We start from the raw sequence: 25,707 nt of genomic DNA on the forward strand, positions 1-25,707 counted from the left end.
ACTACACTGGCTTTCTAGTCTTTTGCTGACTACTATCAAAAGCACTTATAAAATACAAAATTGTAGTGACTTTTCAGTAAATGTGCACCAAGTGTGGCATGAGTAATGGGCAATATTACTCATTTACAGAAGTAACCTACTTCAGAGAAACCTAAAAACCCATCCACGATAAAGATCTGGCCAACACACATATAAACAGAGCAACTGTTTCTACAGTCAGAATGCAACAAATGATATATTGTGACGTATAAGGAGTAAAAGATTGTTAGCAGGACAGTGTTGCTTTGTAGGGAGCATTACATACATACACACATACATACATACATATATACATACATAAGTACGTACATACATACATGCATACATACACACACACACACACACACACACACACACACTTTAGCTCTACAGACTAGCTCACTGGTGTGAGCAATAACACCATGTCTTGAAGCCACCTAACACACTTCACCATTATCCAGCTAACTAACCAGGTCCCAGCAGTGATCTGCTGCCTCTGCTGCCCTTTCTTCCAAAGAAGACATTTTTGTCATTAGTCTGGGGTATGCATTCTCCAGTGTCAACATCTGGTACTCTTGTTTGTAAGTGAGTCAATTAGTTGTTTGTTTCTGTAAGCTTGACAAAATCCCCAGACCTGATCTAGAAACTCAACCAATGTATTGGTTTCCTAGAAGGACTGACCCCAAATTATGAACTGGTGTCACTTCTAATAGCTTTTCTCTATGGAATAAAGTGAAAAACAGCAAATAATGAATTTTATTTATTTCTGCAATTAATGTAGTTTTACTATCTAGAATAAGAATCAAGGTATATTTAGCCAATATATACTATTTATTATACACAGTGATTGAAATTGGATATTAAGCTCTAAAGATCACTCTGAAATATTAAAGGGATATTTCCAGGAATATTTTCCTGTCACAGTTGACTTTCTGAAGTAAAAACAATAAACATGTAATATACATTTAAATTTTTACATTTTGTAAAGCTTATGCTTATATGTGTTCTTTATTAGACCTGCATAGCTATCATTTTCCTTTGGCTCAATGATAGCTTTTGTTTGGGTTGTTTAAGTCAAGGGATCTTCAAATTACTCGAGGATTAGCTCATTATTATTATCTCATTATTAATATCTACCAATATTAAAGTAGGCATTAGCAATGAAACAAATGTTTATAATTTAAGAAATATTCCTTCAGGAGTACATGTACTATAGTTACGAAACATGACATTGTAGGTCATAGAGTATTCATTAGCTCATTTGTTTCTATCACTGCTATGCATCCCTCAGTACACTGAAATACAAATGCAGCCAAATGCAAATTTGCCAAAATGAAAACAAACATATTAGATAATGAAAAAGTTACAAAACCCAATGGTCTCTTCCAAAACAATCCTAGCACCCAGGCTTTCTACTGTTTTTTTCCTACATATTCTTTCCCTGTTTGGGATTGCATATCGTATATTTACCACACATAAACATGTCTGTTCTTACTGAGAAAAAAAGAAAGAAAAAAGGGTTTAAATTCCTAGGACCCGTGGCAGCAGTTGCTGCCTGCAAAGGGAATGTTTACAAGCTTTATGATATTAACTGCAGCACTCAACCCCAGCAGCATAAAGCATGCAAAGAAGAACTTTCTGTCAGTTTTATTATTTCTAAAAAGGTTCCCCTTGAAACAGAAGAGTGACCTTGCTTTGCTGAGCTGACATATGCCACTGGATTAATGGCAGAGCTCGGCTGAAGGGAAGCTCACAGACACATTACAACTCCAGAAGCTGGGCTGCTGGTGCCCATTAATCAGGGCCACCAAAATCATGCATCAAACCCACCCATTTATAAGTAGTAAAGATGACTTAAAGAAAACTTTTTCAGAATTAGCTTATTGTTTGTCATTACTCGTGTTCAAGGAGATCACTGCATGACTAAAATACCCTTTGAGGAGACCTTTAGAAAGGTCATTGTGTACCCAGAGGCCACCTGAAAGAGGAGCTTGTTTAAAAGGTAGGATCTTACATGGTGTGCTTCCCAGTGTCTTCTGGGAAAATTATGAAGTAGATTCTGTCTACTCAAGTTAATTTCCACACCTTTAACTATGATTTCTTAGGGATGGGTACTATACATGAACTTCACCTCTTTGTGATCATATTTATCACATTAATACATAATATTATATTATACTATATATATTAATGTATTAACCCTATGATAGATTAAGGTGTAGTAATACATGACTGACAAGCTTGTTAGAGAATTTTTCTGAGACCTGATGTTCAAATCAACATATTACATGATTTAATATTTTTTAAAATAGTGTCTTAGGCTTGGAAGAGGCACACATCTTTCCACCTTGTTGATCATGATTTCATTACAAAATTTCGGTGGGTTTTCCACCTCTAATTATTGAAAAGGTTTAAAAAATGTCTTAAATATTAAGCCAGTGTTGGTGACGCATGCCTTTAATTTCCAGGATTCCGGAGGCAGAGGCAGGCGGATCTCTGTGAGTTTGAGGCCAGCCTGGTCTCGAGAGCGGGTGCCAGGATAGGCTCCAAAGTTACACAGAGAAACCCTGTCTCAAAAAACCAAAAATAAAATAAAATAAAATAAATGTCTTAAATATTAGCATCTACAGGAATTGTTCAATAAATAAGTAGTAAGTTACTTTTATCTTTTTTGAACTCTCCTAATACCAAAAATTTATTGGGTTTAACTTCCGTTACATATGTTTTCATTTAGATTAATGCTGTGTTAAATAATGCTATAATATAATTAAATGTGCAAGTGGTACAAGTTGAAAAATTAGCCACTTATTAAGGAAAACCAGAGACAGTTTTTTTTAATTTACAATTTGGACTAATGTAGCAAGGTAACAGAATTTGAAGTTCTTCTGCTAAATAATAGTTGTCTTTCTTTTTTCTCTTTTGGATTTTTTTCTTCTTTTCTTTATTAGAAAGAAAATTATTTTACATGTCAATCCCAGGTTCCTCTCCCTCCCCTCCTCCCTTTTCCCCCAACTAACACCCTACTTATCCCACACTCTTTCTGTTCCCCAGGGAGGGTGAGGCCTTCCATGGCGGGGGGGTCTTCAAAGTCTGTTAGAATCTTTGGGATAGGGCCTAGGCCAACCCCTTTTATGTCTAGGCTCAGGAAGTATCCCTCCATGTGGGATGGGCTCCCAAAGTCCATTCCTATGCCAGGTATAAATACTGATCCACTACAAGAGGCCCCATAGATTTCCAAGATCTCCTCACTGACACCCACATTCAGGGGGTCTGGATCAGTCCCATGCTGGTTTCCCAGCTATCAGTCTGGGTACCAAGAGTTTTCCCTTGTTCAGGTCAGATGTTTCTGTGGGTTTCACCAGCCTTGTAGGGACCCCTTTGCTCATCAGTCCTCCTCTGCTACTGGATTTCAGTTCAGTTCAAGGTTTAGCTGTGGGTGTCTGCTTCTACTTCCACCAGCTGCTGGATGAAGGCTATACTATGGGGCTTCTTTTGTGTTGTAGCATTGGCTGTCCTGGAACTTACTTTGTAAACCAGACTGGCATCATACTTACAGAGATCCATCTGCGTCTGCCTACCAAGTGCTGGGATTAAAGGCATGCACCACTAAAGTTGGCCTTGGTTGTCTTTTTTTTACCAGGGTCTTAAATATTACTTTGATTGTCAGCCATATCATATGCAAAATATTATAAGGCATAACTACATTTTTGCTCTTGAAATTTAGTTATCTGACTAAATAGCTACAATATTAAATTCAGTAATGGCATGAACATTTAAAATCATATTTGATATTTAGTCATAGATGTTAAAAAATTAAATAGGCACAAAAATTCTCTCAATTATTGGAAAAGAATATATGTTGTTTTTGTCATTAGACATGTATATCATCCATCCCTAACACAGCCTTCATGTACCACAGTACACAGAAACCAAGATTAGTAATGTGAAAGTTGCTAAGGAAACTGTTCATCTTTGGCAAGGATGGCAGATATATGCCCTGTTACCTGGGATCCTCATGTCTTTCCCTCCTCTGTGTTACATCTTCCCAAGCGCTACCTACATCCTGTAACCACTGTGCACATAGGTATCCAGGAGTTCTTAAGCCTAGAGATGACTTGTGAACATTTCTCTATATTGCTCCTCACAAAGCTCTGAAACAGTCTGTCCATGGTATATGAACTTAAAACTAGTAGCTAATTTTTAGTTTGACACTGTTTATTCCTCAGTGGAGGAATCTAAAATGGCTAAAAGACACATAAGAAAATGCTCAACATCCTTAGCCATCAGGGAAATGCAAATCAAAACAACTCTGAGATACCATCTTACTCCTGTCAGAATGGCTAAAATCAAAAATAAATGACAGTTTATGCTGGAGAGGATGTGGAGAAAGGGGAACACTTCATTGCTGGTGGGAGTGCAAACATGTACAGAAAACATTTTAGTGGCACATCAAATTCCAGAAGTTTCCGTGTGGAAATTTGGAGCAAACTTTAGAGATCACTGGCAGCACAGGTATCTGGCCACCCTTCATGCATTCTACAGTTGCTATGAAGTTAATGAGGGAGGGGAGGGGCCAGCTAACTTTGGCTCCTCGAAAGGCACACTGAAAATATCCATAACCCTAATTTGTGTTGTTTTGATTTGATCTTTTTGTTCAGCTCTGCATTGCCTTCATACAAGGTTGTAATGTTAGTTTGGAGGCATGAATTTGCAGTTCTGTTTTTTGGCTTTTTTTGCTTGAAGTTTCCTGACAACCCACACACCGTCTTCCATTGGCACCACATGACACTATAATTCTTTAACACTGAGGCAATCCTAACAGATTATTTTAAGTGAGTTAAATTGGATTCTCACTCTCCAACATCTTAACACCTGAGTCATCCAGGACAATTAAATCCTCGAATGCTTAGGGATAAAGGATGACAGGCTTGTTGAGATTTAACATATTCTATCATACAATATTTATGGTGAGCTTAAACAGGATTTTGATCTGAAGAGTGGGTACTAACAAATGTCTTACGAGTAATATTTAGATGTGAGAGCTGGTTGGCAGTAAGTATGTATAATTTTTAATTTGCCAGTATACTTTAAAATACTGTGGGTGTCTGACTCAAATATGCAGATATTTCCTTTGAAATAGATTGACATTTCTACTGGTGCCTTACTCAAATTTTAAAGTCATACCAGTAGATAAGATTTTATCTGACAACCCTAAAAGCTGGTAGCTGGTAAGAAAGAAACATAAGTTTAAATCTCCTGGTTTGGGGCAAAAGGTTGATTCATAGTTTTAAAAGAGACTCCATGGCTTTCTTTCATGAACATAATACATAAAAGTGAGTGATAGTAAAAGCCTACTTGGTTTTATCCTTCCAACCTGTTCAGAGAACAGCTGATCTGGAAAAAAAAAAAAAAAAAGACTGGACTAAACTTCTGTGAGGATGGCAGGCAGAGAGGACCACCTCAGTGTGGAGAATGCTAAAGGAGGTTTGGTGTGGTTGTTGCTTTAATTTTTATGCAGGTTGTGACCCTTACACCAGTCTCTTGCTCCAGAAGGACCATTGATGTCTCAGAATGCTGTGATTTGCATATGAAATAACAGTCTGTAACAACTGAGGTTCTTAGGTTTTGCTGTCTGGGGGACCAGCCTCTTAGCAGCACAGCCAGCCTCAAAGGGAATCCCCAGAGTCTGGAGTTCTGACATTTTATCTGAGGTGATAAACAGAAAATGACACCCACACACTCTTGATGGTTTCCTTCAAACCTTGTCTTTATTCTTCTTCTGTATTCTCTATTTGCTTGTGATTTCCTTCTTTTATTCTTGATGTTTTCCTTCTAATTCCTTTGGACTATCTCATTCTTGAAGTTTTCTTTTTTTGTTTTTAGAGTTCTGAAGTTACTTTTATTTTTTGATATGGAAATTTCTTTTTTATTTTATTTAAATTCTTTAATTACTACTCATATTTGCTTATCTATCCCCTCCATTCCCTCACCATCCCATCCTCCTGTGTTCCTCACCAATGCCCCCAACCCAACCCCCAACTCCTCCCCAGGGATAGTGAGGTCCTCCACCAGGGACCTTGAAAGGGTGCCATATGGTTTAGGGGAGGGCCGAGGCCCTCCTTGCTGTATCTGGGCTGCAATAGTATCCCTCCATAAGGAATGGGCTCCCAAAGTCCATTTATGCTTTAGGGATAATGACTGGCTCCACTGTTAGAAGTCCCATAGACTGTCTTGACCTCCTAGCTGGCACCCACATTCAGAGGGCTTGGTTTGGTCCAATGCTATTTCCCCAGCTTTATGACAAGGGTCTCCATGCTCTCACTAGATCAGGTCGACTGTTCTAACTGTATCTTTATTCTTGATGTCTTCCTTCTAATTCCTTCTAACTCTCTCATTCTTGATATTTTCCTTCTAACTCTACCTTTGCTGTTGTTGTGTTTCTTCTGTATGCTTACCTATGGATGGGGTGTGGGAAGGGGGAAGTGGGGGGGAGCAGGAGAAGGGGATGGATGTGGGAACTTGGGTTGGTATGTAAAATGAAAAATAAATATTTTAAAATAAAAAACAATTAATTTTGACCTGTTAAGATATATTGCAATTATTTCATAATATATTACATGTGTTACTCATACTCAAACTAAAATAGCATTTTTTGGGCTACAATCTATCCAGATACTGAAAATGTCCAGTATAGCCCTTAGCTATGTGGAAGGCATGTGTGTGGGTTGTCAAGGCATCAAGCATCCTAGTGTCAAGCTGTTTTTTCCAGAGACAGTTATTCATATAATTGCCTTATTTTGATGGGAGCTTCTAGTATCTGAAAAATGATTATGCTACAATACAAATTTGTGAATATTCAAACATATTCTCGTTTCTTAAAGAATACTATGTAGGAAGCAGGCTTTGTAAATCCATCCCTTGTCTATACCTCATAATAGGTATTCACCCCTTTCTAACATAAGCTATAACCTATAAATATGCTATGAAACTATCTGACTTTCAGACTGGATAATAAAATACGTTAAATAACCTTAAAATAAGTACTGAAATTTACTTCATAGGAGAATCTTAGAATTGACAGACACACTCATCTGCCTTAAAGTTGTTAGGGGATTAGTTCTGCTAGGACTGACAAGACCCAAAGTAGTAGGTTGTTTCTTTTTTTTTTAAATCTTTTTAACACCATTATTCCTTTTCTATATTGGTAATGGGGGCAGAATTAATTTTAAAAGGTGGTGGCTACTGGAAGAATATAGTGTAGAGAAATGCTGAAGTCAATCTACTCTGTGCCCTCCCGTGCAACAGGCCCCATTATCTAGTAGTGGGAGGCACTTTCTAACTCTCATTAATATGTAATAGGCAGCATCAGGCTGCATATATAGGCTACTAAATTGCCATAGGCCATAAGAGTGTATCAAGTATACAACAGAGTAGCAGATGTCCTTGATGTCCAATACAGGACAATAGTTTCCTTACTTCCTCAGACCTCAGATCAATGATGGTTTGATGGGAACCCCTTCCAGGCAACTCAAAGTGGATTTGTGCCCTAGGTGTATCTCTAGTTTGGTAAGCTCTGTGTGAGATGACTTTGTATTTTCCCATATGGAACACAATTTCAGCCATCTCAGCTTTCCTCTCACCCCAAGCATGAAGAACTCTGAGCTTGTTCAACAGGGGAGGCAAGTCAGAAAAAAAAAAGTATTTTGTCTGCCACAGCCATCATTTCTGGAGTAATATTCTGGAGCACAGAGTCTATTCGGCTAGCCACTAGTCACATGTCCAGCATCTTTCTCATTAAATGGGTTTTACAAGGGAAATATGGAGTTTTAAAGGCGGTGGTGGTGAGAGATGTTTCTAAAAATGAGTCTAAGGACTAGGATTTTCTGGCAAAGATTGATTAAAGTAAGCTCTGATTTCTGTGTGGACAAGAACTAATTCTATAGATTACTGACTACTGGTATTTGCTTTTTTTTCAAATTACTAGGTTACCTTTTCAGTAAAATCTATTCATTTCTAAGGTAGATTTCCTTGAAATGATATATAATCCTTAGGACAAGATACCTTTTTTTTGGAATTAGAGGTATACACACACACACACACTTGCATGTACACCTACACAGTAAAATTAGATACCACCATCCTAAACAATGCATAAAATCAAATTGATAGTGAGAAAGTCAATTTTTTGAATCAGTGATTTTGAAGAATTTTGAAAAATGTATAAAGGACAGCCATTTACTTTGAAGCATTTTAAGATTATTTCTAATTACCTACCTAGAGTGAGTTTGCAAAAGAATATAAATTTTACTTTGCTAACAACATGTGAAGCTTGTCCTTGAAATCAGTGAGGGAATAAGTTGACCTGCGCAATGGGGGAAGGAAAGTGGGTCTCAGTGCAAGTCCATGAGAAATGTGAAGAAATTACACGCAAGCTTACACTGTGCATCCGTCAGAGTTCAATTTATTAATAGGCCCACATCTACGCACTCTCATTCTCATTTCCGGCAGAGAAGTTAAAGTTAAAAAAATTTGCTACTGGGAAATGTGCTTGTGTTAATTTTGTTTTAAAGCAAACTGATCCTAGGAGGCACAAGAAGGATTATCACTCATACGTTTCCTTTGTTTCATTGTTGCATCTTTATTGGTTGTTGGCTTTGTTTGCAAATACTGCCTGTCCTTTGCTAGTATAAATAAGTTAGTGTTCATGTTATTTAAAGAAAGCTCAGTTTAGAATCTTCAGAGGCTTCAGTTGCTTGTGTCATGAAGCTAATACTGTAAATAAATTTTGAAAAATTAACCAAGGTATTCACCACTATTGCACAAGTCAAAAGAAGACATTTTAGCAAGCTTTAGTATAAAAATATGAATGATATTTATATCATTGACTTCAATGACTTTTGAGAGTCCAGAGAAGGACTTTTCATAGCTTCCGTATTCAAAATGCATTTCTGAGAAGCTGTAATAAATTTATTACTTTCAGTTGTGAAAGTCACAAACCTTAAGTTTCTTTCCTTTTCCAATTTTACAGCGCAGCAGCAGTTTTGGGAATTTTGATCGCTTTCGGAATAATTCCATATCAAAATCTGATGACTCAACTGAGGTTAGTATTTTATTATATCTTTATTAACATAATGATAGCATATTATGAACGTTTATAATGCTAGGTAAGGAAATTAGATACATTTTTCAAGACATGTAGACATACACAGAATTTTGAAAAAATGAGCAATTGGGGCCTAGTTCCCTGTTGGGTATTTAGCAGTAAACAGCTATCTAAGAACCCTATTCAATATTTGGGCTGGCCATGAATTTCAAAGTAGTTACAATTTAAAGATCATTATAATTCAAAGTTACACTGACAATTTCAAGTCCCCCAGTCGTTTCTATGCTAAAGCAATGCACATGCATGAGTTGACAGCATGCAGGTTGTGAAATGGGCATGCTGGTCATTCTGCTAAGATGAGTCACTTCTTGTGCACACTTTGTGTATGGTCAAAGCAGAACTCAACATAACATGAAGTTTTGTATATAATAATAATAATAATAATAATAATAATAAGTAATAGCAGTACCAGTGATAGCTATGTTTAATTGAATGTTTGTCATAAAGGAAATATAGTGCTACCAATTTACTTATCTATTTGGGAACTATTGGTGTTTCAATTTTACTGTTGAAGGAATATATCTGTCCACTGAGCATAATTGATTTTCCACTACAGAGTTAACAAATGACAAAGGGAGGACTCAGTCTCTTCTTTGACTTTAACATCTGTCACTCTGTTATGCCATCTTATTTACTGGGAGCCACCTGGGATAGGTAACTAAGGAAAGGTCCAGCAACTAGTTAAATAATAGGAAGAAGTCACACTGAGAAAACTAAGAAGGCAGCATATATTCATTATTAATCCTAATCTGCAACCTCACCCTAACTCAGTGAACTCACTAACAATTCCTTTTAGATAAACAGGTTATATAAATCTTATATACAGATGCATCTATTATCTACATTATTTTTATTTCAGCAAGGAACATTCTAGATAAAATGATAATAACATTTCATATATTTTAATATATCCATTTAGATATACCTTTATGCATTATTATATTTTATCAATTTAGGTAATATATAAGATATGTAATATATACCATAATATATATTGTATATTATATATATACATATATATCATCACACACACACACACACACACACACACACACACACACACACCTGTTTGAGTTTCTTTCCCTGCTGTTGTGATGAAATACCCTGCCAAAGGCAACTCTAGGAAGAATGGGTTTATTTCAGAGCACAGTCAAGGATGACAGTCACCATGGTGGGAAAGTCAAAACTGAAGGAACTTACTTAAAACAGCAGGTCATATCACTTATATAGCCAAGAAGCTGAGAACAACGAATGCATGCTAGGTAAAGCCCAGCTAGTGTGGGTGGCTCTTCCCATCTCACCTATATAATCAAAATCATCCTGCACAAGTAGGCACAGAGGTTCAATTCCTAAGTGATTCTAGATCTTGTTAAATTGACTGGAAATAGCAACCACTGCAATCACTTCTTACTCTCTACATATTTATGGGTGGCTATATATAATTACATATGTACTCATATACATACATGCACTTGTTTATGTATGTGTGTATACACATTTGTAGATACACAGAGGGGGACTTCTTTGTGTGACTTTATTTTCACTTAGTATTTTATATAAACTCTTAACTCTAAAACCATAAATAGCAGTGTTCTGCTATTTCATTTATAACAAACCTATGAAAATATCTCAAGTTCATTCATTGGAATAAGTGGTAATAGCCTTGTAATTTTTCTAAAGCATTTAGCAGAGCTGATAAAGTAGTTTCCCATTTTTCAGAAATCCAGTATCATTTTTTCATCCTTTTCACAGATACCTACACAATGACAGGGTTTCTGTTAGCTACTCTAGAGTACTATTGCAATGAAAGATGAAAATGCCTACTTCATAGGGCTGGAGTCTGGCAGCAATATCACTTAAAAAGATGGTAACAATAACAGAACTGTAAATTCTAAACAGAAATCTAGTTCAGGCTATGGGGCTAACTTCACAGAAAAGAAAACTAATTTAAAATATATAGAGAAAGTTTCTCTGAAGCCTCTATAAGTAATGATGGGAAAAACCAAGCAGTACTTGTATTACATTATTTGAAGCTTAAATAATAGTAACAACATCAGTTTTAACTAAATAATATATTTCATATTTATTTTAGTTGGTAAAATAATTTTACAATTAAAACAAGAAAGTTTAAGCAAAGAGAATAGAGAAGAAAAAGGCTAACTAAAATTTGAGTGCTTCTGAATTATATTTTTTTCTGGTATTTTGAATTAAGCAAAGACTCTGCCTTTATAACCTTGAATGTAGAAATTAATAATGTGCAATGAGGGCTTAAATTGGATGTCCATTCATATTTATCATAGGCAATTTGGGGTAAGATATGAAGCAAAATATAATATTGATTAATAATGATGTTAACTATGTGGTTAAACTCTTATATTAAAATATTCGAGCTCACTAATCAGAAGTTTCCCATCATTTTTTTTTTTTTTATATTCTGGGATAACAGGCCATCCACCTGTCAAGCATGGTGGGCAGTACTAAAGCCGATGACATTCATAGTTCATTGTGCACATCTGAGGTAGCGAGAACATCTAATCCAAACATGTCCTCTACGGGAGAGGAAGAATACCTTAAATTTCCACGTTAGGAATTTCATTTACTTATAGGATACTGAGCACCAGTTTACACGCCTTGAAGTACACTTGGGACTAGAATGAAGTATCCAGAGAAAGCCGTTATTCTCATGGAATATGAATCATATGGGAAATGCAGATAGCCACTGAATGAGCAAACAAATTTTCAGATAAAATCAGGGTAGAGAAGATGAACGTATCAGGTAAAGCAATGGGCAGTGTGGACAAGCATGGCAATGACAACACAGACAACTTCTTTCCTGTTACTATATATTAATTGAAGCCTGGATAGCTTATGAAATGTGTGGCTATCTAGAGGTACCCGTGGCAAAAGTATGTCCAAACTGAGATGAGAACCTTATACAGTAAAGGAGATGCACAGTCACGACAATAGTTTGTTACAATTTATGTCAACTTTTATTATGTATCTGAGTCAGAATCATCACAAATGACTCATTTAAACAAACTGTTCCCACATACTGAAGATGCTGTTTTGAAAAGAATAAGTTCATAAAGACATTTTTATTTTACATAGATTCTATATGATGTAACACATTTTATAAACATAATATTGATTAATAATAATGTTAATTATGTGGCTACGCTTTCATATTAAAGCATTTAAGATCACTACAGAGACATTTTCCATCATTCATTATATCATACCATATTAATTTATGGTATGCTGTTTAGCTTTGTAGGCAAACACCAACACTTGTTTTGCTCTGAGTAGAGAAGAAATCACTGTCTTATCACGAAGATTATTAATGAGCACAAGTTAACAGGAAACCAAATAAAAGCATTAATTATTACATATATGCAATCTATTAATCATGTGAGGATTTTTTTATCAGTGGATTGAGCCAGATACTATTTATTACTACTTAAAGTGAACAATGAGCATGCATAAGCACCTGGTCAGCTGAAAACATTGTAGATTTCAATTGATTTAATTCACTTCCAAACTTCTTTAAGAACCACTATGACCACGCCAATCTCTTTGAGGGGAGCTGTAATCACGCGTGCTACCTGATGGTAACTTCTGTATTTATCAACTACAAAACAAGAACTAAAATGATTGTTTAGTAAAGCTACTAATTCATAGCTGAAATTCTCCAAGAATTTCACGTGCAAAGATGAGAACTTTCAAGCAAGTTTCTTATGCAGGTAGCCATCTGTAAATGTGTAATGATATGTGTTATGTCCAGAATGCGTACAGCACAAAATGAACAGAAAATTCAAATTTGATTCTCTTTAAGGGGGTTCTCAGTGAAGGCTCCTAGGGTTGGACACGGGGCTTAGGTGTGGTACCCTTGCCTAGCATGTGAAATCCCTAGCACTGAAAAACACTGGACTCAAACAAATTATCTTTTCTCCCTTATCATTTCATCTTTTGTTAAAAAAATTCTACATTAGGTCCATGAAGGGGAACTAACAAATGGAAGCGAAGAACAAAATAAAACTTCAAATACTGGAGGAAATCTAGGTAAAAAAATGAGGGCTATTTCATGGACAATGAAGAAAAAAGTGGGGAAAAAATACATCAAGGCCCTTTCTGAGGAAAAGGTAAGTATATTTTGACATATATATATATATATATATATTATATATATATATATATATATATAATTTAGTTGGCTCTTTCTCTAGATCTAGACTATTTGGTCCTTTATGAAGCACTTAGACATATTTTTTCCTTCTACTGTCATACTCAGAAATTCTGTAGTTCTTTAAAAAAAAAAAAAAAAAACAGTGTATTCTCATGCACGTGAGTGCCATGGGGTGCATGCCGGCATCAAAGAACAACTTTTTAGTCTATTCTCCCTTTCAACTTTTACATGGGTTTTTGGATCAAACTCAAGTCCTCAGGCTTGTTCAGCAAGTGCCTTTACCCAGTGAGCCATTTGGTTGGCCCAGTTGTATGGCTCTTAAAGGATTACTGCTCCCATTTTAAAAGAAGAAAATCCACACATCTAGCATGTCAAGAATAGTATACTGTTTAAGTTGTAGCAAGCATCTGGAATTCATTTCTTCTTATTGCCAAATACTATGCCATTTATAAATAATCTACATTTTTCCACATTTACTGGCGGGTATTTGGGCTGTTTCTACTTAGGGCATATTATGATTAATGATTCTATAAACACTTGTGTGTGATTCTCTGTATGAAACTATTTTTGCTTCTATTTGATATATGGTAATTCTGTATCAAATATTGTGAAGACATGGCAACTGGTTGCCCAAAACTATGCATAATTTTACTTACCCAATATTAAAAAAATAAGTGGCTCCAATGTTCCTATATTATTTCAGCTCATGGTACTTTTTTAAGTATCAATCACTAGTGAAGATAAAGTAGACTCACACTGTAATTTTTCATTTACATTTCTCTTATAATGGATGATACTGAGAAATTTTAATGTGCTTGTTGGTTGTATCTATTTCTATTTGGAGAAATGTCTTTAAATATTTTGTCAGTTTTTTAATATTTGGTTATTGCCATTTATTAAGTTTTAAATATTTATATAACTTCTGAATGAGTCTTTTATGGGATATGTGAATATATATATTATATATATATATATATATATATATATATATTATCCTGTGCATTGTATTTTATTTTTATAGTATTATTTGTACCTCAAATGTTTATAATTTTATAATAGCTCAATTTTTCTGTTTTTCTTGTTATTTTGCTTTAGGCATCATACTTGAAATATTGCTTAACTTAATATAATGAAGATTACTTAATATAATGAAGCCATTTTCTCCTAATGGCTTTATAATATTAGCTCTGTTAGTTTATGACCCATTTGGAGTTAGATATGCTATGTGTTGTTTCAGAAAAATAAAACTTCCTTCTTTGTCATGTACCTATCTAGTTGACTCAACTTCATTCATTGAAGACTTTTCTTTCTCCATTATATTGTCTTGGCAGCAACACTTGAAGTCAGCTGACCATAATACTCCATATTGTTATAAGCATATAGATCATAAATATGAAGTTGTATGTCTAGACTTTTAGCTTTATACTGTTCATTTGTATGTCTTATGCTTTTTTTTTCAGCCCTCTTCTACTTGAATTCCATCTCCACTATTCATTCTGTCACAGCAGTAGTAGCTTCTGTGATGTCAAAGAAGATGACATTTTACTCCTTAGCTATAGGCAAAAGTAGTGACATGTTTACATGTAAAACTTCCTGATTTTTTCTTTGAGGATTCTTTGAACTTTTCTCTTTCACAGAATTCTTCTTGGCTTTGCTTCTGTTTTTATCTCTTTAAATATTAAGTTTCCCCAAGGCTTCTTAAAGTCTTGGACAGTCCATTAACTATACCCTCTTCTCTCTTGTGATCTTAGACTTTCTTACACTATTGTTTTCCAAAGTATCTCTAGACATGACTTCTTCACTTGATTGCTATAATCAACTGGCTGGCTGCTGCATTTGTTTAACTCTGTGAAGGTGTGATGCTTTGCTTGTCTAAAACACCTGATGGTCTAATAAAGAGTTGAAGGCCGATAGTGAGGCAGGAGAAAGGACAGGCAATGCTGGCAGGCAGAGAGAATAAAAGGAGAAGTCTGGGCAGATAGGAGGAAGGATCAAGATAGAACAAGGAAAGGAAGACATCAGGGGCCAGACACTCAGCTACATAGCAAGGTATGGAGTAACAGTGAAAGTAAGATTTATAGAAGTAAAAGAAAGATAAAATCCAGAGGCAAAAGGTAGTCTGGATAATTTAAGAAAAGCTGGCAAGAAACAAGACAAGCTTAGGCCGGGCATTCATAAGTAAGAGTAAGACTGTGTGTATTTATTTGGGAGCTGGGTGGTGACCCCCCTGCAAAAGCCAAAAGAGTAAAAACAAAGAACTACATCTGACTACTCATTTTGATGCTATTACAGAGATGTCCAATAGATACCACAACCTAATATATAAAAATATTGAAGTTCTCAGCATTTATTTGAGAAAAAAACTTATTTCTCATCCATTAGTTTCAGTGGCAAAAGACAAAACTTTTATGGTTCTAGATATCAACGAGAGTAAGGGAGAAAAAGAATCACTCCAAATTCAAGTTTGAACATAATTATCATAATATAATAATAACTATTCTCCTGTTTCTAATATCCAAAGAATATTCTATTTGTTTTCTATTCAAATTGTCTCTGATTTAAACTAAGTCACTAGCTTCCCCTGACTGCATAACCACAACCACCACTTAAGTTCTGTCTATTATCTCTCCAGTAAGATCCATTCTGGATAAGAAAGTGTGAAAAGATCCCCGAAAGGCCCCAGATTAAAACGTTGATGTCTTGTAAAGGATCTAGGGTCTGCTCCAAATGATATGACAGACTTTGAATATCCCCCATGGAAGGCCTCACCCTGGGGAGCAGAAAGGAATTGGGATAGGGGGTCTGTGGGGAGGCAGAAGAGGAGGGGAGGGAAGTGGGATTGACATGTAAAAGAAGCTTGTTTCTAATGTAAATAAAAAAGAAAAAAACAAAACAAACAAACAAAAAACATCTCTCAAAAGATGCCATGCCAAAATCAAAACAAAACAAAAAAAAAACAAAAAAGGGTAACTGCATATGATAAGCTTGCAATGACAGTGCAAATCTGACATCTGTAAGAGGGGGAGGAGAAAAGAACCAAAGTTTCTCTTTTCTAAGAATGTTTTGGCCAGATTTGTGGGGAATTCTTGAACTAAAACTTCCCAGTAGAAGAGCTCTTTTTTCTCCTAGCAGAATAGGTACCAATGTTATTCATAAGTATTCAGCTACCGAGGCAGTGGTGGGTCTGGCTTCAGTGCAAACACAGCGGTAGATACAAAGAGGGATAACTGGAGCTTCTAGAGTGTATTAGTCATATTTCTGTTGCAAATGGCAATAAACAACAGACTGGTTATTCACAAACAACCTGATTTTGGGTCACAGACATGGTCCAAGACAGGGTTACAAGGAAACAGAGGCTACCATGCAATGACAAATACAATACATATGTAGATGTTTTAGTATGTATCCCTCTGCTAGTAAAGCCACCAATACCCAATCATGGGTCTCTATAATGATGACCTTATCCAGTCCCAATCATCTCCCAAATGCCATTACCTCTAAATATCAAAGTCAGATTAAGTTTCCCTTTACAATATCTCACAGTGAAATTTTAATGCACGTGTGAGTTTTTGGAGATGACAATATGGAATCAAACCATTCAGTGTCCAACACCAAAGTTCCTGTGTTTCTCACAATACACATGAAGATATAGGTGTCACATTCCCAAGGCCATCACAGTAGTCTACGGCGTTCTTCATGAACTGGCTCTCAATCACTGCTCTGAGTTGTCAGTATGTAATACCCTCCTTTCTCTCATGACATTGACCTGTACACCTAAGGCTACTTACGAATTCAATTTTGTTCTTATTTTAGAAAAGTACATTTAGAAGAAAATAAAAGTGCTATTTTCCCGTAATTCAGGCTTACATATTATAAAAAAGGATATCATAATACATCTTCAGATAGATTCTGGGCATTTGTTACCTTTTAGTTGAAGTCTTTGGAATTCATTTTGCTTAAATCAACTAACCTTTCTCATTTTTGATCAATTTACTAATTCTCTCACATTATACAGCCTATCTCCACAGTACTTGCATGTTTCATGCTAATACTTCCATATACATATGTGCAACCCCTATAGTCATATAAACACATAGCTTATACAGTATGCCCAGTCCATTTAGATTAGAACATAATGTATTAGATCCAAAACCCCTTTACTCTGTGATCTTGCTAATTAGAGTATCCACAAATTTTAGAAACTAGGCAAGTACCTAGGCTGTGCTTGATAAAACTTTCCTGAATGATTGAATGGATAAAGAATAGATAAAAGCAGAGAATCAAACTAAGTCTATGTTTATTATGAAGTTTTATCAATGCTCAGTAATTCTCAAAAATAAGACTATTGAATTACGATATGATGAGTATTAAGAAATTCATAGACTTTGTCCAAGCTTTCTAAAAATGGCAAGCATTTGAAATGTTTTCAAGAAAATGTAATTTGTTTTGAAATTGTCTGTCTTTTCTAATTTTATGCAAGATTTGCTTTTCACTTGACTAGGTGGCAAGCACAGTATGAGATTTGTAAAGCTCCTGAGATAAGCCTTGCTTTAGAATTGCAAAGTGAGCATGTTTTATTCATATCTGGTGATCTGGTGGCGTGCAAATAACTGACATGAAACAAATGCGCAGAGTTTAAACCTGTAGTATCAGATCTCAAAGGATTAGCAATGGTGGCAAACAGATAAGAGGGAGAACATGAAGAAGTAACTGCACTTCAACAGAAAAAGCAACGATGCCAATACATCTAACATTTCTGATTAAATAAGTCTTGATATGATATTCATCTTTATTTTCAAAACTAGGCCATTATAATTGCAGTTGAATTCCACAATAAACGATGTCTCATCTAGGGAATTTTTCCAAGTATCCTCTAAAGTGTTTTCCTAGAAAATGAACTGAAGATTAATGACCCTCATATATTATGCTGATGTATTCATGAGTGTTTTATTGTTTAAATGTGTCTTGCTTGTAGAATTGGTGAACACATTGAACATCTCCATGGAAATCTGATCTGCACCCTTAACCTCTGATATGTTCTCTTCTCAAGGAGGAGGAAAATGGAGAGGAAGCCCTCCCATATCGTAACAGTGATCCCATGATTGGAACACATACAGAGAAGATCTCTCTCAAAGCCAGCGACTCAATGGATAGCCTCTACAGTGGGCAGAGCTCATCAAGTAAGGTTAACGAATAAGGGGTTTCATCTAAGAAATGAAGCCTGGGTTAAACTAATTAAAAAACAACTAATGATCACGCTGATGTTATTTATCAGATTAGAAGCAAAGATCCAAACATTTTATAACAGAGAAGTTGAAAAGGTTGGATACATTGAGTCTACATGGAGTAACTGATTGTGATACATAGCATAAAATACTTTGAGGCTATATTCTGCAGGGCTCTTGTGAAAATGCCTTAAAAGTTGGGCTAAGTAATAAAACGTGATACCAAAATTGTATGCCCAGGAAACCTAGCGTTGAGTCAAAAATTATAAAATTATTTAAAATAAGTAAAATTTGGTTCCTTATATTTCCTCTATGTCCCTTCTTTGCTCCTTTTCTTTTTGTCTTTGTCCCTTCCCCCCTCCCTCTCTCATTCTGCCTCTTCTTCTGCCTCCCCCTCTTCCTTCCTTTCTTTCTAAAAGTTTCCGGATTTTCTGCACAGTGCAGGCCATTTGCCTCAATTCTGTCACTCACATTTACCATTAGTAAGGAGAGACCGAAGTAATGAATTGATAGATATGTCACGGAAAGAAGATGAGTAGGCAACTACAAGGATTGCTGAGTCAACATTGATATTTGTGTAAGCAGAATATTACTCAAGACTCAGTGATTTTTTTTTTCTACAATACTTGCAAGAAAGTACTGGCAGGGCGGTGCCTTGTGTCTTTTATATGTAAACTGCTATCTTTCCTCCAGTCTCTTCATGACTTTCAAAGTCACTGCAAATTTATTTTCCTTTTAAATCAACTACTGTTATTTCAAGATGGCTCACAAAGAGCAGATATTTTGAACATCCTCAATTTTATTCATATGAGCTCTAGAACATTTTTTGTGGTGAAAATTAAGGCAGAAACATTTGAAGGATGGTGTGTGTGTGTGTGTGTGTGTGTGTGTGTGTGTGTGTGTGTGATTCAGATTTCATAAGTAAACATTTGAAGGATGTAGTGTGGGGGGGGAGGGTGTGGTGTGTGGTGGGGTGTGATTCAGATTTCATAAGTATCCATTTTTTGCTGAAAGTTTTCAAATTCAAGTTGTGATACTGAACGTGGGAAGAATTTTATTACTCCAACCCATGAGGCAAAGCCTGCCCCCACACATGCAACTAGAAGAGAGGCATGCGGAGATAGTGTTCCACTTACGTGCTATATTTCTGTTCTTACACGATGTAGAACGTCCTGAAGGGTTTTTACCTCATTTCCTAATGCATGGTAGTGAATATGCTATAGCTTTTCCTCCTCTAGCAGCAAAGTGCCGGGCTGAAGGAAAACCTGAGGAGACTGAGTGTGTGGGAGATACAAGGAGGCATTTCCCTTGGTGACAGAACTGACACCACGAAAAGGAAACAAACTGGAGGAAAATGGAATGATTCCTTCAGTTAGCTTTGTTCCATTTTGTTTCCTTACACCTGAAATTCAAGATCAGAAAGGAAGGGGACCAGAAAACAAGCATCCAGGCAGTTTAGGATAACTTGGAAGTTCAGACATTTGGGCAATCTTCCTCCCCACCTCATGACGAGCAAAAGCATCACCTTTTATAAGCAAAATTTTTTCTCTTTCCTGGCCTTTGGCACACAATCAGAATTTAGGGAGGACATTTTTTTTTTTTACAATTATGTAAGTTGTAGGGAACTCTGAAATGTTATGTGTTGACCATTTCTGATCAATAATAACACATAATGATTAAACTACAACTATCAAATTCTCTTAGTGTTCAAGTATGAAAATATCTAGGTCAAAGTTTGACCCTATAACTTGCTCCAATTTAGCAGACATTCTTTTTTAAAATTAATTTTTATTTAAATTAAAAACGATCTTATCACACATACCAATCCCAGTTCCCTCTCCCTCCCATCCTCTCATTTCCCCCACCAATTCCCCATGGCAACCCCCATCCATTCCTCAGGGAGGGTGAGGCCTACCATGGGGGATCATCAAAGTCTGTCACATTATTTGGGGCAGGACCTAGGTCCTCTCCCATGTGTCTGGGCTGAGAGAACATTCCTCCATAGGGAATGTGCTCCCAAAGCCCATTCGTGTACTAGGGATAAATACTGGTTCCACTGCCAGAGGCCCCATAGGTTGCCCAGGTCCCCCAGCTGACACCTACATTCAGGGGGTCTGGTTCAGTCTTATGCTGGTTTCCCAGCTGTCAGACTGGGGTCTGTGAGCTGTGGGCATTCTTAATGCCCTTTTTGATGTATCATATCATAGACTCCAAAGTGAGATGGTATTGGAATCAGAGTGAGGGGAGAATTCAGACTGGCAGGGAAAGAGTCACCACTAGCTGAGGAGAGCGAATCACTGAGGCAGAGTGATGAGCAGCTCCATAAGACTGGCATCCATTGCTCCAGGTCTAGACAAGGTGTAGGGGGCTAAGAAGTGTCGATAAGAACTGTTAACCTTTCCTTCACCAGGTGGAATAACAAGCTGTTCAGATGGAACGAGTAACAGGGACAGTTTTCGACTGGATGATGACAGTCCCTACTCAGGGCCATTCTGTGGCCGTGCCAGAGTGCACACTGATTTCACACCAAGTCCCTATGACACCGACTCCCTCAAAATCAAGGTGGGACCATCTTTCATATGCTTCTGGGTTTGTCAAATGCTAGTTGCATGATATAATGTAGGAACAACAGGAAATGGAAAGCAAGGGTGAAGGGTGTGTATTCTTCCCATAGTAGGTTGGACTGGCTCCCAATCGGAAGAATTTGAACTTAGTGTGAACTGGGATGAGAGGAATCAGTCTATTCCTCTTCCTTTTAAGGGATAACGACCACACATGGAAGCTACACCCTAAGAGTCCAAAACTTGAGAAGAATCAGTCTATCCCTCTTCCTTTTAAGGGATAATGACCACACATGGAAGCCACACCCTAAGAGTCCAAAACTATTGGTGGAAACAAATTCCCACTACAGGGTATGGTCTGCTGTTATCTTCACAAGGGTACCCCTGACTTATATTAGGCTTGCAGACATGAAGTCCTTATCAAAGCTCCCATGTGTTAAGAGAACACAGTTTCTTCTGCTTCCCTATGAAACTATGGCCTTTTGCCATTAAGGTGATTTTCTGGAGCTCCCATAGAACACAATAAAGATCCCACAGTTCCTGAGGAAGGAAACTGAATCTTTGCCTGGGTCACCTGCCAGCTTTGCTGAAATATGCAAGTTTAAAAGATACAAGAGACAAGACCACAAACGTAAAATATTTACATTTTGTAGGAAAGACCCAGTGAAACTTGTTAGCCATCCTAGCCAGTTTGCTGGTTTCCTGAGTGGACAGCATCTGGCCTGCCATTTCATTTTTGCAGGGAAAAGTGCAAACACCTACACCCAAACCCAGAAGATAGACAGGCACATATACTATCCCAAATCAGAGAGATCATATTTTTCAATCAAAATCATACTCAATGATATATTACTATTGCAAATAAAATTTGTTTTTCACTTCAATCATATATTCACAGACCTGCAGGAAAACATAGATTTAAGCATAGCTCTAAGGATAGAGCCTTGAAGGAGCAAATATCGGGATCTATGTCATCTCTTTGGGATGAAAAGTTATATCTCAACAGAGTAACTATGATTCTTATTTGAATAAATGTGACTCATAAAATAGGCATGTACTTCCCCCAAAATGAAATTTCCTCATAAAGAAATGTCCCGAGGAGAATTTTTACTCTTGTCAATAATTACATCCTACAGCCAAATGATGACTTGAATAGGAATACACAAAAATGCTAGTTGGTTTGGCCAATTCAATCTGCTTAGTTCATGCTCCATTGAAAACATTGTTGTAGATTTTAGTCTACATAATATTTTCTTTTGATGTTATCAGAAATTTTGGGGAATTCCAGTGAGGTGACAACATGTTTCCTGGGAAACCGAGGTCCTTATGTAGAGTTCTTAGCCTTGCTAATACAAGAATTTAAGAATGGGCTCAAAATGGAAGAAAACTTGATTGTATCTTAAGAGAAAAAAATCCAGGGCAGCAAGTTGTAAGTCTCACTAGCTACAGGGAAGAGGACTATGAAGAACAGAGAAAGCCATGGCATTGCGTTGGTTCTGCATGGAGGTCACCCACCTAGCAGACAAACACTTGCGTGGTAGAGATGGGCACTGCAGAGAAAGAATAAAGGGAAAGCGTTAGGAAGAGCACATTTAGAAAAGAGACATGAAGAGGAGAAGGAAAAGTTGTGCTTTTCTGAGTAATTCAGACAGACGTGGGAAAGTGTCTGCAGCTCTATATGAGGGGTGACAATTCTGGGAAGTAACAGCACTTTTACCTCACTAACGGGCTCATTATTCATTGTCTCCCTTGAGCATGGCTTAAGGTGAACCCACTTCCCAAGGGGTGATCCTTTGGCTAGATGATTGACCAGACCAAACATTAATTCTTTATAATTTTAGTAGCCTGGAAAGTGAGGTCTCCACCCAGGCCAAAGAGATAGCTTTCCCCAATGGGTTTCCATAGGTCACAGAAAAGTGCCACTGTGGTAGTGTCACTGATAGGAAGAGTGTCATCCGTAACTGAAGAATTAAGCAGCATACACCTGGCTATCCAAATACTTCCATTACATATTTAGTAAATCCTATACATTCATTACTTTAGCTAGATAAAACAGTTCACATGAGCTGACTTCAGACTGTCACTGAATCCTGTCAGATGAGATAAGATCATGGGCAGAGTCCACGTGCCTTTCTTCTCCCGTTAAGATAGCACATTTGAATGGCGGTCTGATGCCCTTAGTCCTATACTGATTTGGGAAAGGGAATAAAAAGGAATCATTTTTCAGCTCGCACAGCTTCGGCTTGAGTTCTGACCCCATCTTTAACTTAGTTTAGTGTTGTGAAAAGTCTCTTAATATCAGTGTTTCTTTTCCTGTAACACTTAGAGCAATAATCTGGTACCTCAGGCTGTTTACCCAACACATACCTAGCAAGCATGAGCTAACAATATATGTAACATATGAGGTATATTGTTCTACCATGTAAGTTAGTGCGTTAATATGACAAGGAAGAGAAAAGCATAAACAAGCGTGTGGGTATGTTCTTTACTACATAGTGAATACTTTTAGTGAGGAAGTGAACTCGAGTCTGTTTCCATAATCTCTGGACCTTTAGCATTTTACCCTCATTCCTCTGAGGTTCCTACACTTCCATTCGTTTTCCATATGATCAAAACAAGGTGATGCTTTGGAATTTGACATATATATATATATATATATTATATATATATATATATATATATATATATTCGTCCATATATTTTTCGTCCACAGAAAGGAGACATCATAGACATTATCTGTAAAACCCCGATGGGAATGTGGACAGGCATGCTTAACAACAAAGTAGGAAACTTCAAATTTATTTACGTGGATGTTATCTCAGAAGAGGAAGCAGCTCCTAAGAGAATAAAGGCACAGCGAAGCAGTAAAAGAGAGAGCACCAAGACTCTGCAGGAGTTCCTGGAGCAGATTCACCTGCAGGTTAGTAAACCTTTTTTTTTGCTGGAGAATGGGTAGAATAGGTCAGGAGAGTGGATCAGTATTTTCATAGGGTTGTTAAAAGTGCAAGATTTACAGTGTGTGTGTGGGGGTCTGTTTTCCTAGAACAGCTCTTCTATCTCCTTAATTACTTTTACTATTTTAAGGACACGTCTTGATGTAGCACCCTTTGGACTAAACCCTAATGGTACTTAGCAGCCAGTGGCAGTAGAGATTAATGCAGAGAAGTGGCAATGAAAATAAAAGAATATATATCTAGGAGACCAGGCGACTGTGGAAAATGTTTAAGTGAGAATGATAAAGAGAATGTGAAGACTCCAGTGAAATTTGAGGGACTGAGAAGAAAAATGAAAGGCAGCTTGTATTTTTTATAGTAGAGGGATCAACATGAAGTGCAAAGAAAATATAAAAATAATCATCTGAGAAGTAGTTTCAGAAATAGCAATCATTATTGTTCACATGGTCATTTCGTAGAAAAGTTTGTTTTATAAGCACCTCACTTGAACCTATCGCACCACTGGCACTCCAATGGTCTGTTTTTATAATCCTATTTTTATTCTATGTGTACCTTTGAAAAACTAGCTCTTGTTAAGTGGTAGAATATACTACATAGTACAGTACACACCCTAAGTAGTACCACTCCATTCTCAGTTTTGCCTCCCATTTGTAAAAGTCACTCGTCAGTACTTGGAGAGCGCAATCCATCAAGACAATAGCAATTATATTTTTCTTAATTGGTATTTCTGAGTTATTAACTTACTCTCCTGTCTTCCAACATACTGTTTAGGTTTCATTATAGAATGATTGGTATAGTGTGATAGTCCTGGAAGCAAACACAGTTTAAAACCTGCCTTTGTCACCCAGGGAAAAACGCCTAAATGTATTAGACTTTGTACTCGAGAAGTCATAGATTGCTGTGTAAGAATGGAAACTTGGGTATTCTGTGTTATTCTAAAACACACTGTTTTTAAACAAATTATCACTCTTCTCCCCCCTCTTTTTTTGGTTAAAATGTGCTTTGTGGTAAGTTTTTCTTGATTACTTAAAACTTTCTGACATCATATTCAAATTTAGTAACTGGAATAAAGAATTGAAAAACTATGATACTAAAACTATGACATTTTTGAGGAAGCTGAAAACAAACTAACTTCACTTTGCATATTCAGTTTGCTAGGACAGTGGTTATAGAAATAACCCAGAATAGGGATTCTTAACCTTCCTCATGGTGCAACACTTTAATACAGTTCCTCATGTTGTGATAAACACAATCCTAAAATTACTTTTGTTGCTGCTTCATAACTATAATTTTGCCACTGTTATGAATCCTAGTGTAAATATATGATATGAAGGATATCTGATATACAACCCTAGTGGGGGGTCGAAACCCACAGGTTGAGAATCACATAGATACTTTATGATCAGAAGTCTATGAATTTTACACTAATATATGTCATTGCAAATGACAGACAAAATATCCGTACTGAGGAAAGGAAATAAACACTTTTCTTAACTGTGAGCCTTTCATATGTAACTAAAATTTTAATTTAAAACTTAAGTACACATCTGTGATTCATTAGCTACGTAACACCTTTCAATCAGTCAAAAAGCTAAACTCATTT

At 36.6% G+C, this 25,707-nt stretch overlaps 1 protein-coding gene across 1 annotated transcript in view; it reads left to right on the forward strand.

Moving 5' to 3' along the window:
* The window catches only part of Samsn1 (SAM domain, SH3 domain and nuclear localization signals 1), an 88,997-nt gene that overhangs the window by 49,812 nt on the left and 13,478 nt on the right, over positions 1-25,707 (forward strand). The window contains exons 2-6 of the mRNA XM_035443677.1: positions 9,047-9,118; positions 13,171-13,320; positions 18,415-18,544; positions 21,000-21,151; positions 23,864-24,070. Of these exons, the coding sequence (XP_035299568.1) occupies positions 9,047-9,118; positions 13,171-13,320; positions 18,415-18,544; positions 21,000-21,151; positions 23,864-24,070 (711 nt within the window). The remainder of the gene's footprint in view (positions 1-9,046; positions 9,119-13,170; positions 13,321-18,414; positions 18,545-20,999; positions 21,152-23,863; positions 24,071-25,707) is intronic.

This window comes from Cricetulus griseus, chromosome 4 (genome assembly GCF_003668045.3).
Source record: "Cricetulus griseus strain 17A/GY chromosome 4, alternate assembly CriGri-PICRH-1.0, whole genome shotgun sequence".
NCBI lineage: Eukaryota > Metazoa > Chordata > Mammalia > Rodentia > Cricetidae > Cricetulus > Cricetulus griseus.